At 36.2% G+C, this 14,241-nt stretch overlaps 2 protein-coding genes across 2 annotated transcripts in view; both read left to right on the top strand.

Moving 5' to 3' along the window:
• The first annotated feature begins 1,574 nt into the window (after nucleotides 1-1,574).
• Nucleotides 1,575-9,380, top strand: LOC125658641 (uncharacterized). The gene is made up of 9 exons (XM_048889950.2): nucleotides 1,575-2,043; nucleotides 3,431-3,481; nucleotides 4,882-5,537; nucleotides 5,925-6,158; nucleotides 6,348-6,441; nucleotides 6,568-6,618; nucleotides 6,710-6,913; nucleotides 9,087-9,223; nucleotides 9,360-9,380. Exons 1-9 carry the CDS (start codon nucleotides 1,575-1,577, stop codon nucleotides 9,378-9,380), a joined length of 1,917 nt encoding a protein of 638 aa, XP_048745907.2.
• A 624-nt stretch (nucleotides 9,381-10,004) lies between these two features.
• LOC130050255 (ficolin-2-like) overlaps nucleotides 10,005-14,241 on the top strand; it is a 4,775-nt gene continuing 538 nt past the window's right edge. The window contains exons 1-2 of the mRNA XM_056149846.1: nucleotides 10,005-10,097; nucleotides 13,459-13,623. Of these exons, the coding sequence (XP_056005821.1) occupies nucleotides 10,028-10,097; nucleotides 13,459-13,623 (235 nt within the window). The 5' untranslated portion in view covers nucleotides 10,005-10,027. The remainder of the gene's footprint in view (nucleotides 10,098-13,458; nucleotides 13,624-14,241) is intronic.

Below are 14,241 nucleotides of genomic sequence, written 5' to 3'. Positions count from 1 at the left end.
TATAGATATGAGAGAGAGAAAAAGAGAGATAGAGAGGACAGACAGACAGAAAAATTTCCTGATCTGTTCTCTATTATCTGTTTTTATATGATTATTGTACATTTTCAAAAATCCTTGTAAATGTGTATCTATCTTATCCATATATCTATCTATCCATAATTCTATGGCAAATGTGATGACTTTAGGTCGCCATCGTTACCTTCCCAAATCCGATAGGCTATTTTCTTCCCAGGAGTGGAGTTATCAAATGTGATACTTCATATTTTATTCTTAGAAATAACATTGGGTTTTTACAATTTGAAAGTGCACAAGAATAGGCGGATGTATTTGTTCTTTAAGAAACTTTTAGGGGGTCAGACCCACCCCCTTTCTACCTATCCAGTATTATCATGAGTCATCTCCCATGCATAAACAATCAACGCGCCACAATTAAATATATAATCTTCTGGTATATTTATATGGTTATTGAATAATGAAAATCCAAGAATCATTGTGTTTATTTTCAAATTCATTGTATTGTGACTAGTTTATGTGAGAGAGTAGAATAATGATACTGTAAACAGGGAAATATTCACTTGGGTTTTATTTTCGCTATGTTGGTGATTATATAAACGATCTCGAAAATGAAATCATCGCAAAGTGCCATTCAAAGTATTTGTAAGTAAACACGAAGTATTAGAAAGGGTTTCTCTGCGAACTTTGATCCATCGTGAAATACCGAACGCTAAAAATCGCAAAATTTTAGCCTCGCGAAATTAAAGCCCTTTACAGTATAGGGCATGTCAGACGTGTGCAAATTCAGATATAACCTGTCCGTCTGTCTCACTATCTCCGCTCTAAAAAAAGTTCCATTTGTTTTTAAAATAAGATTTTGAATTAAGAAAGCTGAAGAAAACGAACAGTGATCAATCTCATAAATCCCATAAGCAATACAAAATAGATAGTTGGGCAAATACGGATCACTGGTCATACCAGAGGTGGAATCAGGTGTCTAGGAGTAAGCATCCCCTGTCGACCGGTCACACCCGCCATAAATCGTTAATTGATAGTAATACAATTAGTCAGAATGGAAAGTAATCAATAATCATCCGAAGTAATGGTAAAAGTAAATAGTAATTACAATCCATTTACTTTTAAAAGGGTCCCGTGGGGATCCGGGTTAGAATAGGTCCTCATTACCCCCTTGCTTGTCGTAAGAGGCGACTAAATGGGTCGGTCCTTCAGATGAGACCGCAAAAACCGAAGTCCCGTGTCACAGCAGGTGTGGCACGATAAAGATCCCTCCCTGCTCAATGCCCATAAGTGCCGAGCATAGGCCTAAATTTGCAGCCCTTCACCGGCAGTGGTGACGTCTCCATATGAGTGAAATATTCGAGAGGGACTTAAACAATAATCAATTAATCAATCATTTAAAAGATTTAATAAATATTCAGAGAATAACTTATTTTATAATGAATCTTATTACTTGGTAAATAAACTACTAATCCCTAATAAGTAATTACATAGGAGGAAAAAGTACACAAGCGGCTTAGTCGTTGTAGGTGGCATATATCTTGCTACGGAATTTTTGGGACATGACGGAACAACCGTTTAAAATTGACTTTTATGCACCCCCGTCACGGGATAGTAACCAGTTGTATGGCAAAGTTGACATCGATACAAAATGGTATTTCGCTAGGAGACTATCCGTAAAAGAGCTACTTGTATGCGCAGTCCAAAAGAGAGGAAGAAGCCTGACGATCCAAGTCACTATTGGTGCTCAGTACCTGATGACGATCCATGTCACTATTGGTGCTCAGTACCTGATGACGATCCATGTCACTATTGGTGCTCAGTACCTGATGACGATCCATGTCACTATTGGTGCTCAGTACCTGATGACGATCCATGTCACTATTGGTGCTCAGTACCTGATGACGATCCATGTCACTATTGGTGCTCAGTACCTGATGACGATCCATGTCACTATTGGTGCTCAGTACCTGATGACGATCCATGTCACTATTGGTGCTCAGTACCTGATGACGATCCATGTCACTATTGGTGCTCAGTACCTGGGTGTAAAGCAGATGGAAGTTCTCTCTCTTATCCATGCCGTCATTATCTTCTTTCATTTCTATGTCCTTGAAATTTATTTCCTTCGCCTGCTCACATGATTTAATCAAATGCGATTTTCTGTAAATGGTTGCAGTGGTTTTCTTTCTAGGGAAGATAGCATTTTAATGCAGACACTTGATTGCAATTGAAGTCTTTCATGCTTTTTACTTAGAATGGATAAAAAATTCGATAATGACAGGCGGTTTCTTCGTGTCTCTCAAAATGTTCTGGAATAGCGTGAGGGCAACCATTTTTATTTAGATGAAAGAAAACAACTTCAGAAAAAATATCTTAAGGGGAAAGCCAATCAAAATTTTTTTTTACATGATAAATGATAGGATTAATTATATGATAAAGATTTGTCATACTATTCTTTTGATATACGGCCTAGATAAGCTTCAGTACTAATTTTAAAACGTTAACAATTGAAATTCCCGCCATCTATAGAGGCTTCCATGATGCGGAACACTTTTGTATTCAAGACCACAAAAATCAAAAATTTTGACGTCACACCGTCTATTCCGGTTTTGATGAGATCAAACATGTGCATGTGGTAGATTTTACAAATACATTGTAAATGGTGGATGCCTTTCTGTCAAGCAGTTTTAAAATTACACTAATGCGAAGAGGAGATGTGAAAAAAGTCCCCTCCCGCGAAATTCCTGACCCAACAAAGTCATTTAAAAAGAAAATACTATGTAAACTGTGGATCCATCATTTGCGTAATGATAAGTTGAGGTTTGAGACATTTACATGTACTTGTATGAAGAAACGAGTACCATCTGCCTGGTATGCGACTTGACTGAACGTCTTCTTTTCTTAAATTCTTCTTGCGAAGGAACGAGCTCAAATATATACGGCTCCAAACTTAACTGTTCGTGACTTGTAATGTTTACAGTGCAGTTGATGAAATAAACCGGAACCGACGGTGTGACGTAATAAATTAAACTTCAACAGCCGCTCTCTTAGCGGCGGGTAATTTGAAATATAAAATAGATTAATATTAATTTAATTGCTAAGCAAGGATTTTTATTGTTAAAGACTGTCATTTACGATATCAGTAAGTAATACTTTATTCATAAAGGCAACAATGTGGTTAGGGTTGCCGTTCCCTTTAATTTAATAACGCTTAGGCTGTTGTAAAGTAACAATGATTTTTAACGTAATTTAAGTTATATGTAAGAGTTTTAATAACACAGAAAAAACGATGGACTAATATGATTTTAAGTTTTTCCAGAATAAAGGAAAATATATGATAAATGATGGAAATTATTTGTTCGAAAATCAGATTCATTGTTTTCTTAAATATAGATTTCATTACTTAATTTCACAGGACGATGGATGGCAGTGTTAGTAATCAGTGTTCTCTCTCATGCAATTCATGGTAAGAATAACATAATTTGTTCGTTTATAATGAGCTTATCTTTCTTCCCCTTTTTTCATTTTTACCTATAGATCATTTATACGATATTTTTTGCCATTATGTTTTTCTCTGAAAAGTAATATTGCCGCTGAAGATTACAATGAATAGAAATGAGTCAATCAGTTTAAACGTTATCTTCGTTGGAACTTTTTTCCTACTATCTGAACTTTATTTGTGCTTCCCTTGAAACTATACACGTGACCCAAAAATAGGCAGATTCATATTTATGTCTCCCTTTTTTTTTTTTTTTTTGTACTTTCCGTCTGTCCGTCCGTCCGCCTGTCTGTCACAAAATCTTGTGAACGCTTCTCCTCCTCTATGGCCTATTGGATAGACTTGAAACTTTGAACAGTGCTTCATTGCCATTTGTAGATGTGCATATTGGTGGGACAGGAGGATCCATTTATTTTCCTAAAAGTTATAATGGATCTAAGAGGGGTGGGGGATTTAAAATAGTTTGTGAACACTTCCCCTATATGGCTTATCGGATAGATTTGAAACTTTATATAATGCTTCATGGCCATTTGTAGATGTGCATATTGTCGGAACAGGAGGCTCCATTTATTTTCCTAAAAGTTATAGTGGGTCTAAGAGGGGTGGAGGATGTTAAAATATCTTGTGAACGCTTCTCCTCCTGTATGACTTATCTGATAGACTTCAAATTTTCTATGATACTTCAATGCCATTTGCAGATGTGCATTTTCCAGGGATAGGAAGATCCAATTGTTGTCCTTAAAGTTATAGTGGATCTGAGGGGTGGAGGGTGTAAAGTAGTTTGTAAATACTTCTCCTATGTGGCTTATCGGAGTTCATATTGTCTATGTTCCTGCTCACGCTTTCTACTCCATACCATTCAGTACATTAAAGGGAGGTTTCATTTTGAACACTTCCAATTTGGGGAGCTGGGTAGACATTTGTTTTTTTAAAAAAAATCTCTAGTTGTGCAATTATTATTCCCTTTTAACTATGGGTATTCGTAAAACTATTTCAAAAGTCTGGAACAAAATCGTGACATTGAAGAAAAACGGTTCACTTTTCTGGTCACAACAAAAAGCAAATTCTCTTGTCTTGAAATTTACATATTATCTAGCTATTAAATGGAAATCCGTTTATAAAAGGATCAAGCTAATCATCAATAATTAGAATAAATCCGAAGACAACTGTAAAAATCAAATACAGAATTCAAGCAATAAATTTATCAAAACTGAATAATTTTTCACGTTCAAATATTACAAACTTTGTTTATTTATGATGATTTGTACATAGGTCAGCGATATAATATATAACATTATCAGTGATATAATTATAACAATTCTTTTTTCTTCGCCTAAAACATATCATATAGTATCAATGATTTCAAGGTGCTCCTGACAATAGAGGAAACGAGTTCATAATTGGTTTCATGGAAAATTTGGGAACCTCCACTGATGTCGAAGTCTTTGTTACGACCACGCGTACAGTAACCGTTAACGTCATTGTCACTACGCCCCGATACTCCTCGTCCATCAACGAACAATTCAGCGTCAAAGCTGGAGAGGTCAAGCAACTTTTTTTTCCACCCGAAATCCGACCGACCAGCAATAGTAAAGTACCTAATGCCGTACACGTGAAGGCGGACGACGACGTCGTAATATACGCCGTGAACAAAGAAATGTTTTCTAACGATGCGTATCTGGGCATTCCGGTGGACGTTTTGGGAAAAGAGTACTATGCCGTTACTTTCTACCCACCAACACGGCAGTGCGAGCTAATGATAGTTGGAATTGAGGATGGAACCACCATTAAAATAAGATTTCCCGCCAAAATGCAGCAGTCGGTCTCGTGGAATGGACATTCTTATGGCGCCGGGAGTACCCTAATGGGGACCGTTGATCGCTTTGACACATGGCAGCTGATTTCAAAAGGAGACCTAACGGGAGCATACATCGCCTCCGACAAAAAAATTGGCGTTATCAGTGGAAACAAGAGAACAGAAATTGGGAGAGGGTATAATTCCGATCACTTATGCGAAATGATGGTCCCAGTCGACAGATGGGGAAATAATTTCATATCTGTTCCAATTCCAGCCAGAACGGTGGGAGACAAATTTAGATTTATTGCCAGTGAAGTAGGAACCACAATAACAATTTCTGGTGGACACACGGAAACCATTACTCTGGCCAGTGCCGGTGACTTTATGGAGATTGATGTCGACTCTACAGCTTACTGTTCCATTAATACGAATAAAGCTATTATGGTTGTCCAGTTTGTACTCAGTCAACAGTCAGACGAGGAACTGTCCGATCCAGCTATGATGATTCTTCCTCCCATTGAACAGTTTTCTGCCGACTATACTTTCACCACACCTAAATACTCTATACCACCTGCTACCTACGACAGTTTTTTTATGTTCGTTATCAGAGAGGATGACAAGGATGGCCTGAAAGTTGACGGGACCTCTTTCCCCTCTTCCACTGTTTATCACCAGGTAACACACAATGGGATCACTTACGCTGCAGGCTACATCGAGGTTGCAGAGGGTACACACACTGTGCGTCACGATTCTCCAATCAAAGTTTTTGGTGGATATCTATACGGAAAAGCCAAGTATGAAACCTACGCCTTCTCAACCGGAACTCGACTTGCTCCCATCAACACAGTAAGGAATAGTAAACTAACTCTTTAGTGTAGAATTTTTGAGAAGTATTTTATTTCAAATTTTTGTTAAAGTGTAAGCAATATTTTTCCAATTCATCTTTGACCACAGTGTCAAATGAATTTTCATTCAAGAGTGAAGGAAAAAAAACCTTTTGATTACTTGTTGTATGTAAATGTTTTCTTTAATTAGCCATGCGATCTAACAACCACTGAGATTGGTGATGGTTTAGACAATGACTGCGACGGTTTGATTGATGAAGAAGCCTGCTGGGACAGCAACACAGGTAACACGTCTGTGAATTTTATTGCATGTTAATTGATAGACTGTTGGCTAAATTACGCGTTTATAGCTGTACAAGCATTCCATTTCCTTGTCTCATCCTGCAAGAATGACTTTCAACGGATTTCAGATGATGACGGTGATTCGAGAGAAGATGAGGACTGTGCAACTCCGCCACTAGGTGAAACATACCGCTTTACAAGTGTAATGTACGAATATGTAAATCATCTCAAATATACATGTATATCAGTACGTACGTTTTATATTGACAGTTGATGGTAAATGGGCAGACTGGAATCAGTGGAGCGCATGCTCAGTAACATGCTTCTCCACCACTGGTGCGAGCAACAATGGTTTTCGATCCCGAGAAAGAACGTGTACAAACCCTGCCCCAGCGTACGATGGAAAGCAGTGTGTCGGTCAGAAGTCGGAGGTTGAAGCTTGTTTAGTCACCAATGTAGATATATATTGCCCAGGTATACAAACTTATTGACGTATTTTCACTATTTCTAAACGTTTTTAAGTACAAAACCTTAAGAATCACATTATCTTGATTAGGTGATGGTGGAAGGTATAAATATCATTTACTTAGATTATAAGCTGTGAAAAAAGATTCTTCAAAGATAAAACCTCTGCTCATCCGCTGCTCCCCCAAATGACCTACTTACTATCAAGGTCTCAATTTTGCTCATTGTTTTCAAAACATAAACAAACCAAAGAAGTTGTTCTCTAATTTAGAATATCAGTAAGACATCAATTTAGTTTTTGATAAATTCTATAATCGGAATTATTGTTTAATTTTTACTGCAGACTGCACAAAACCTTGGCTAGTGAAAACGATTACAAAATGATAATTTAAAAAAAAAATAGAAATTACTTTAAAATCCACATAAAGGTTTAGAACAGTCATGTGGATGAACGAGTTATGGTTAGTTGAATTTACGAAGAAATCGTGAACTTAAGAAGGTTGGAAATACTCTTAAGCGTCGTCATCATGATTATTATGCCCTTATAAACAGACGTTTTTCAGTCGGTGAATGCATACTAAAACTGACAGCTTTGAAAACAAAGCTGTAAAATATTGACGATATTTTGCGGCATGCTGATTTAAACAAGACTGTTTAGTTAGTATTAGTATTAGTTACAATGTGTGAACGTTAAACCCTGCAAAATCAGCTTATTTGCCATGAACCTGATTCGATTAAAATCTAATGATGCATAATTATGAAATTGATTACTATTCGTTATCCTCACAAAGCGCTCAGTTGAGAAGCATAAACACCACATATGCAGATGATAATGGAATATTGCTAGTTGTGTGGAAAGTTGATGATGGAGAAGTTGAAGTTATCCGGTTTGTCTTCAAGTTGAGTTGTTACTTTAACATGCAAGGTGAAGATAACGAACAGTGATCAATCTCATAACTCCTATAAGCAATACAAAATAGATAGTTGGAAAAACACGGACCCATGGACACACCAGAGGTGGGATCAGGTGCCTAGGAGGAGTGAGCATCCCCTGTTGACCGTTCACACCCGTCGTGAGCCCTATATCCTGATCAGGTAAACGGAGTTATCCGCAGTCAAAATCAGTGTGCCAAGAACGGCTTAACAATCGGTATGAAACACGTCAGACAGCATTTGACCGAATGTGAGGCTGTACTGACGAAGTAGATCGTTATAACGACCATAGAATTTGCGAAATGCTGATTTCAATCGAGACTGTTGAAATCCTTGTACCATCAACTTGTTTGTCAGTAGCTTACCTCGATTTCAAAACTGACTAAACGCAGAACAAGCTCTTGCATATCGAATCAGTTGAGATATATAAACACCATATGCAGGTGATAATGGAATATTGCTACATTAATATTGGAAGTTGACGATGGAGAAGCTGAAATCATCCCGTTTGTTTTTTTTTAAACACGTCAGACAGCATTTGACCCAATGCGAGGTTGTACTGACGAAGTAGATCGTTATAACGACCATAGAATTGCGAAATTCTGATTTCAATCGAGACTGTTGAAATCCCTGTACCATCAACTTGTTTGTCAGTAACTTACCATCATTCCAAAAGATATCAAAATATGAATGATAGATATTGATCGTTGTAATATTCCTTCACTTGAAAAACAACGCAAGTGATAGTTGTTTTTTTTATACTCTATCTAATAAGAACAACGTACATGTATATATACATCATGACTATATGGTAACAAAGTCAGAGCCCAAGTGTCTTAATTAACTTTTAACCACTGCATAATTCTGCTGAGCCTACGAAACAGGGAATAGGAGTGACCCAATAATAAAAGTGTTAATAGAGTTTCGGGAGAGTCAAAGACGTAATGCTGAATAAACTTTCAATTTCAATTAAGGGGTCACAGCTATATTGTGGTACACTACAGTCGTTATAGATCTTTCGTTGATAAGATATTTATTTGTGATACGTTAGTCGTTTGCTAAATCGTTTACTTGTAACATGACCCAGCAGTCCCCGTTATGTTTTGCTTTGTGTTAGACATAGTAAATGAACTCCATTAGTAATCATAGTGTCAGATATATTGGTGGTAACCTTGCATGTGTTTGAGAGGTCAGACAATGTACACATCAAAGTGATGCAAACAACTGAATATTGTATCATCATTAACAGACAGTACTAGAAGTTGCAAGGACATTTTGGATCTTGATCCAGCCACAAAAGGAGAAGATGGTGTATATAATATACATTATGGAGGTCAGAAAAAGGAAGTGCTCTGCGATATGACTACGGGCGGAGGGGGTTGGACGGTGAGTTCATAGATAACTTCTTGATGTAAAAAAAAAAATTCATTACGATTGGTCTCAGTTTTATAGGCTCCGCCTCAAATATTGGCAGTAACTGCTTAGCTGATTAGTTAACAATTAGTATGTTGGGTTTTTTTAGATGAGTTATGGAATTCAATGAATATAAAGTATACCCACGTGACATTTATCGTTGGTTCAGTGTTGAAATAGGTAGAGTATTAGTTACACGTTAAACCTCAATGTTTATGTAGAGTATTAGCTACAATGCGTGAACGTTAAACCTCAATGTTTATGGCAATGTTGAAGATGAAAATTCTTTGAGCGTTAAATCTTCCGTGATATTTCAACGTTGTTTCAACTTTCATGTGCAACCCAAATTCAACCTTAATTCAACATGGAAGTGACTGCTGGATGGAAAACTGCACGAAATGTGAATGGGGGTCTATCAAGTGTTATTTCAAACAATGTTTAACAACCGTTCAGATTGTAGACTGATCTTTTTATTGCTTTATAAGCTGACTCCTACTAGGCACTTGATCCCATTTCTGATATCTCCAGGGTCCATACTTGTCATATTCTCTTCATTTCGTACTTTGTACAGTACTTATGAGATTGATCACTGTACGTTATCTTCACCTGTTCGTGTTTCAAAGAAAAATTGAGTATAATTTCTCTATCTAGATTGACAATACTCAGACATATCACAGAATATATATCATGTTTATTTGAGTTTCCTCAGTTGTAAAAGCATGATATTTCTATCTTTGAATACGTATGCAGATCATCCAAATACGACAAGATGGATCCATGGATTTTCGTAAAACCTGGGCCGAGTACAAAGAAGGATTTGGAAGCGCATGTACTGACTACTGGATTGGTAAAATACTATTGATTTCATAATGATTCACTGTGGGTATAGTTTCACATCAGTAGTTGATCAGGTTAAAATATCCAACTATGTCCCCACAATCTCAACATTAGAAACAAAAGGTGCATGGATCACATTGCTTACCTGAGTTACCTTGCCCTGTCATTGTTCAGCAATTATGACTTTTAAAATAATTTCTTATCAATCTTGATTGCCATGGCAATTTTTGACTCCATATTGTGGCCCAAACCTAGCCCCAAAGGATCACGACAATAGCTGAAAATGAATTCACATAACACCAATCTAACTAACATGACCTTGCTGTTCTGGTTAAGCCAAATGTCACAAGGTCATATATCATAGTATGAAATGAGAGATTTTGCCATCGGAAATCTATTTACAAAATATGAAAGCTCTATCTTAAATAGTTCAGTAAATATTGATTAGGCCAGGTTCTTAAAACGTAGCTCAAGGTCACAAGATCAAACACAATTGTATCACAAGGTACGTATATACAAAATATGAACGCCTACCTTGAATAGTTCCGAAGATATTCAAAAGGTTACATTTTCTTACAAGGAGGTTAAACTATAAGTTCACAATGTCAAAGAACACGGTGTGAAATAAATGATCTTGTCATAAGAAATCCATATACAAATTTAGATATGAAAGGTCTATCTTAAATAGTTCAGGAGATATTGAATGGGTCAGATTTTTAAAAAGTAGGTCCAATGGCATGGTCATGGTCACAAGTTCAACCTTCACGAAAAAACATGGCCCTGTGATAAAGAATCTATATACAAAATCTGAAAGTGGTTCAGGAGTTATTGAATAACGTCAGGTTCTTAAAAGTAAGTCAAACTTCAAGACCAAAACATTTAACACCAATGTGTCACAAGGTGTTGCCATAAAGAACCTACATACAAAATATGGAAGCCCTACATAGATAGTTCCATAGAGTCTAAATAGATTGTTTTCTTAAAAGTGGGTCAAACCTTGTGTTCAATGTCAAAAAGTCAAAAGCCAATACATGAAATGAAAGGTTTTGCTATATAAAGTATATATATACAAAATATGAAAGATCTATCTTCAAGAAATATTGAATAGGCCAATTCTTGATCAAAATTAGGTCAAACGTCAGGTAAAGGTCACAAGATCGCACACCATTACATCATATGAAAGGTCTTACTGTAGAGAATGCTTATACAAATCGGAAAGACCTAGCTTATATAGTTCTAGTTTTTTGTTTTTTTTTAATACAGAATTTTCTATATATAAGCATAAGTAAACCTTTGATACCTTATTGTGGCCACAACCTACCCTTAAGAATCACAATTTGAGTTAATTGAAATCTACTCTATGCCAGGAAGCTTTCATGTAAATTTAAGATTTTCTGGCCCAATGATTCTTGAGAACAAAATTTTAAAGACTTTCCTATATATCAGCATATAAAACTTTGACTCACTATTGTGGCCCAACCCTACCCCCAGGGACTATGATTTGAACAAACTTGAATATACTCGATGTCAAGACAATTTCATGTAAAATTCCACTAATAATAATAATAATAATAATAAAGCCTTTATTTATCCAGGATTACATATTTAGCGATAACGCTAGTTTTCAATATGGTCCTGCATATAACATACATACAAATATTAGTAAAATAAACACAGATTAAAAGAAGTAGAATACATATAAACTTAAGAAATAATTATGAATGTAAGATAAATAGAAACAAAGTGAAGCTTAAAAAGTATGGTGATAATCTCTAAGATAATTTCTCTTAAAACACGCAACACTCGTTGAGTTTCTTATATTTTGACTCAAGGCATTCCACACTGTACTCCCTGAAATGCTGAAAGATCTTCTATAATATTCTGTTTTTGCCCTGGGTATATACAATATATTTGAATAAGAATTTCTAGTTTGCCTCTGACTGACTTCTGATACATATTTAAAAACATTTAAATAATCTGGCATTAAACCATGTAAAACTTTATACACTAAAATGACTTTTCTATAGACAAAGTAATCTGATAGAGGCAACCAGTTAAGTTCTGTAAACACGACATTAGATGGTGTTTCAAAATTTCTGATGTTAAGAATTACCCTTGCAGCTCGTTTTTGCAATATAAAAAGCTTATTCACATTTTCAGCATTTCTTGGATTGCTCCATATAGTACAACAATATGTAAAATGTGGAAAAATCATAGTATTAAAAATCTTCCACAGCGCATCGTTTGACATAACATATCATATTCTTCTTAGAATGCCAATTGTCTTGGAAATCTTGTTCATAAGTGATTCTATATGACTTTTCCAGGACAAAGTTTCATCAATAATAATACCAAGTAATTTTGACTCCTGAACACATTCTATGACATGGTTATTTATCACTAAATTTAATTTTCGATACTTTGATAATTTTTGTGCCGATCCAATAAGCATACATTGAGTTTTAGAACCCAGTGGTTCTTGAGAAGATTCTTAAAGATTCCCCCTATATATTTGCATGTAAAACTTCGATCCCCTATTGTGTCCCCACCCTACTCACAGAGACCATGATTTTAACAAACTTGAATCTGCACTATATCAGGAAGCTTTCATATAAATTTCAATTTTTCTGGTCCAGTGTTTCTTCAGAAGATTTTTAAATGACCCCACACTATTTTTGCCTTTTCGTGATTATTTCCTCTTTGAGGGGGAATATTCCTTCATTCAAAATATTGGAATTCTCTGTAACCAAGAATGTTGAGTACCAACTTCTGGAGAAGGAGATTTTCCCATATATCAGCATGCGAAACTTTAATCCCCTATCGTTGCCCCACCATACCCCCAGGGGGCATGCTTTTAACAAACTTGTTATACTTAGGAAACTTTCAAGTAAATTTCTTGCCCAGTGGTTCTTAAGAAGATTTTTGAATGACCCCACCCTAATTTTGCATTTTTGTGATTATATGCCCTTTGCAGGAAACATTTGTACCCAAAAATGCTTTTTACCAAGATTGGTTGAAATTGGTCCAGTGGTTCTGGAGAAGAAGTTGAAAATGTGAAAATTATACAAACAGAGAGACGAACGACGGACAAGGGGTGGTTAGAAAAGGGAGCTGAAAGAGCGAAGTTATGAAAAGTTCAATCCGTCAATATAACACTCTAGTTCCGTGATATCTTATTTACATGTACAGTATTGAATGACATTGAATTGGGAAGTATGTGAAAGATAATCAAATGATGTGTCTAAACAATTAGGGAATAACTTTCTTCTCTTTAGTTATTTGTGACCGTTAAAGGTGATTTAACGGTCTCGCAGTAAGTGTCACGGTGTACCAGTGTCATTGTTATTCATTGTTTCCATTGTTCCTAACAGGTAATGATGTCATCAATTCTTTGACGAGTGAAATGAATCATGAGCTGCGCATTGGAGTTTTAGGATTTGATTGCGATAAAGCATATGTAACGTATTCATCATTTCATGTCGGGGATGAGGACAGTGGATACCCTATCACTGTGTCAGGCTATTCAGGGAAGGCTGGTATGTATGTCATTTATACCTTATGTGAACTCAACGCAATGTAGAGTATTTAGTACTTGGTGTTCGGACAAGGTCAAATGTAAAACACATTACGTTGTCACAACACAGTTTTGTTCCGTCCCAATATCTCTGAGGGTGCAGGAGTCCCGAAGTGTACAATTTATGTCCCCCTTGTCCTAAAGATGTATCACGCCATTAACGGACGACGACTGACCAATTACACTAGGTCACCCGAGTGACTCAAGATAGCTATTACCTCCAATATGGAATAAAATGTTAGCGATATCCAATTTTAGCGACCTCGTCACTCTCGTTAATAATGCTAAAATTAAATCCTCGCTGAAAATTCTGCTTATAGCAAGGTTAGAGTTTTGAACAGAATCACAGTGACAAAATGACAAAATGATAGAATCACAGACTGGGAAAAATAATCCGAGCTCGATGACATTAATGTGAAATTTTTCATTTCGCTTTGGATGAAACTAACATCCCGCTTTAAATTCGCGCTTACAGACCCGACTTACTTGTATCACACATAAACAGTCTGTAATACCTAGCTATAAACGATGTGACAAAGAAGATCTCTGCATTTATCAACAGGCATTAACAATTAACAAA

Source organism: Ostrea edulis, chromosome 9 (assembly GCF_947568905.1).
Source record: "Ostrea edulis chromosome 9, xbOstEdul1.1, whole genome shotgun sequence".
In the NCBI taxonomy this organism is placed as follows: Eukaryota; Metazoa; Mollusca; class Bivalvia; order Ostreida; family Ostreidae; genus Ostrea; species Ostrea edulis.
This window is presented reverse-complemented; position numbering and strand designations above follow the sequence as displayed.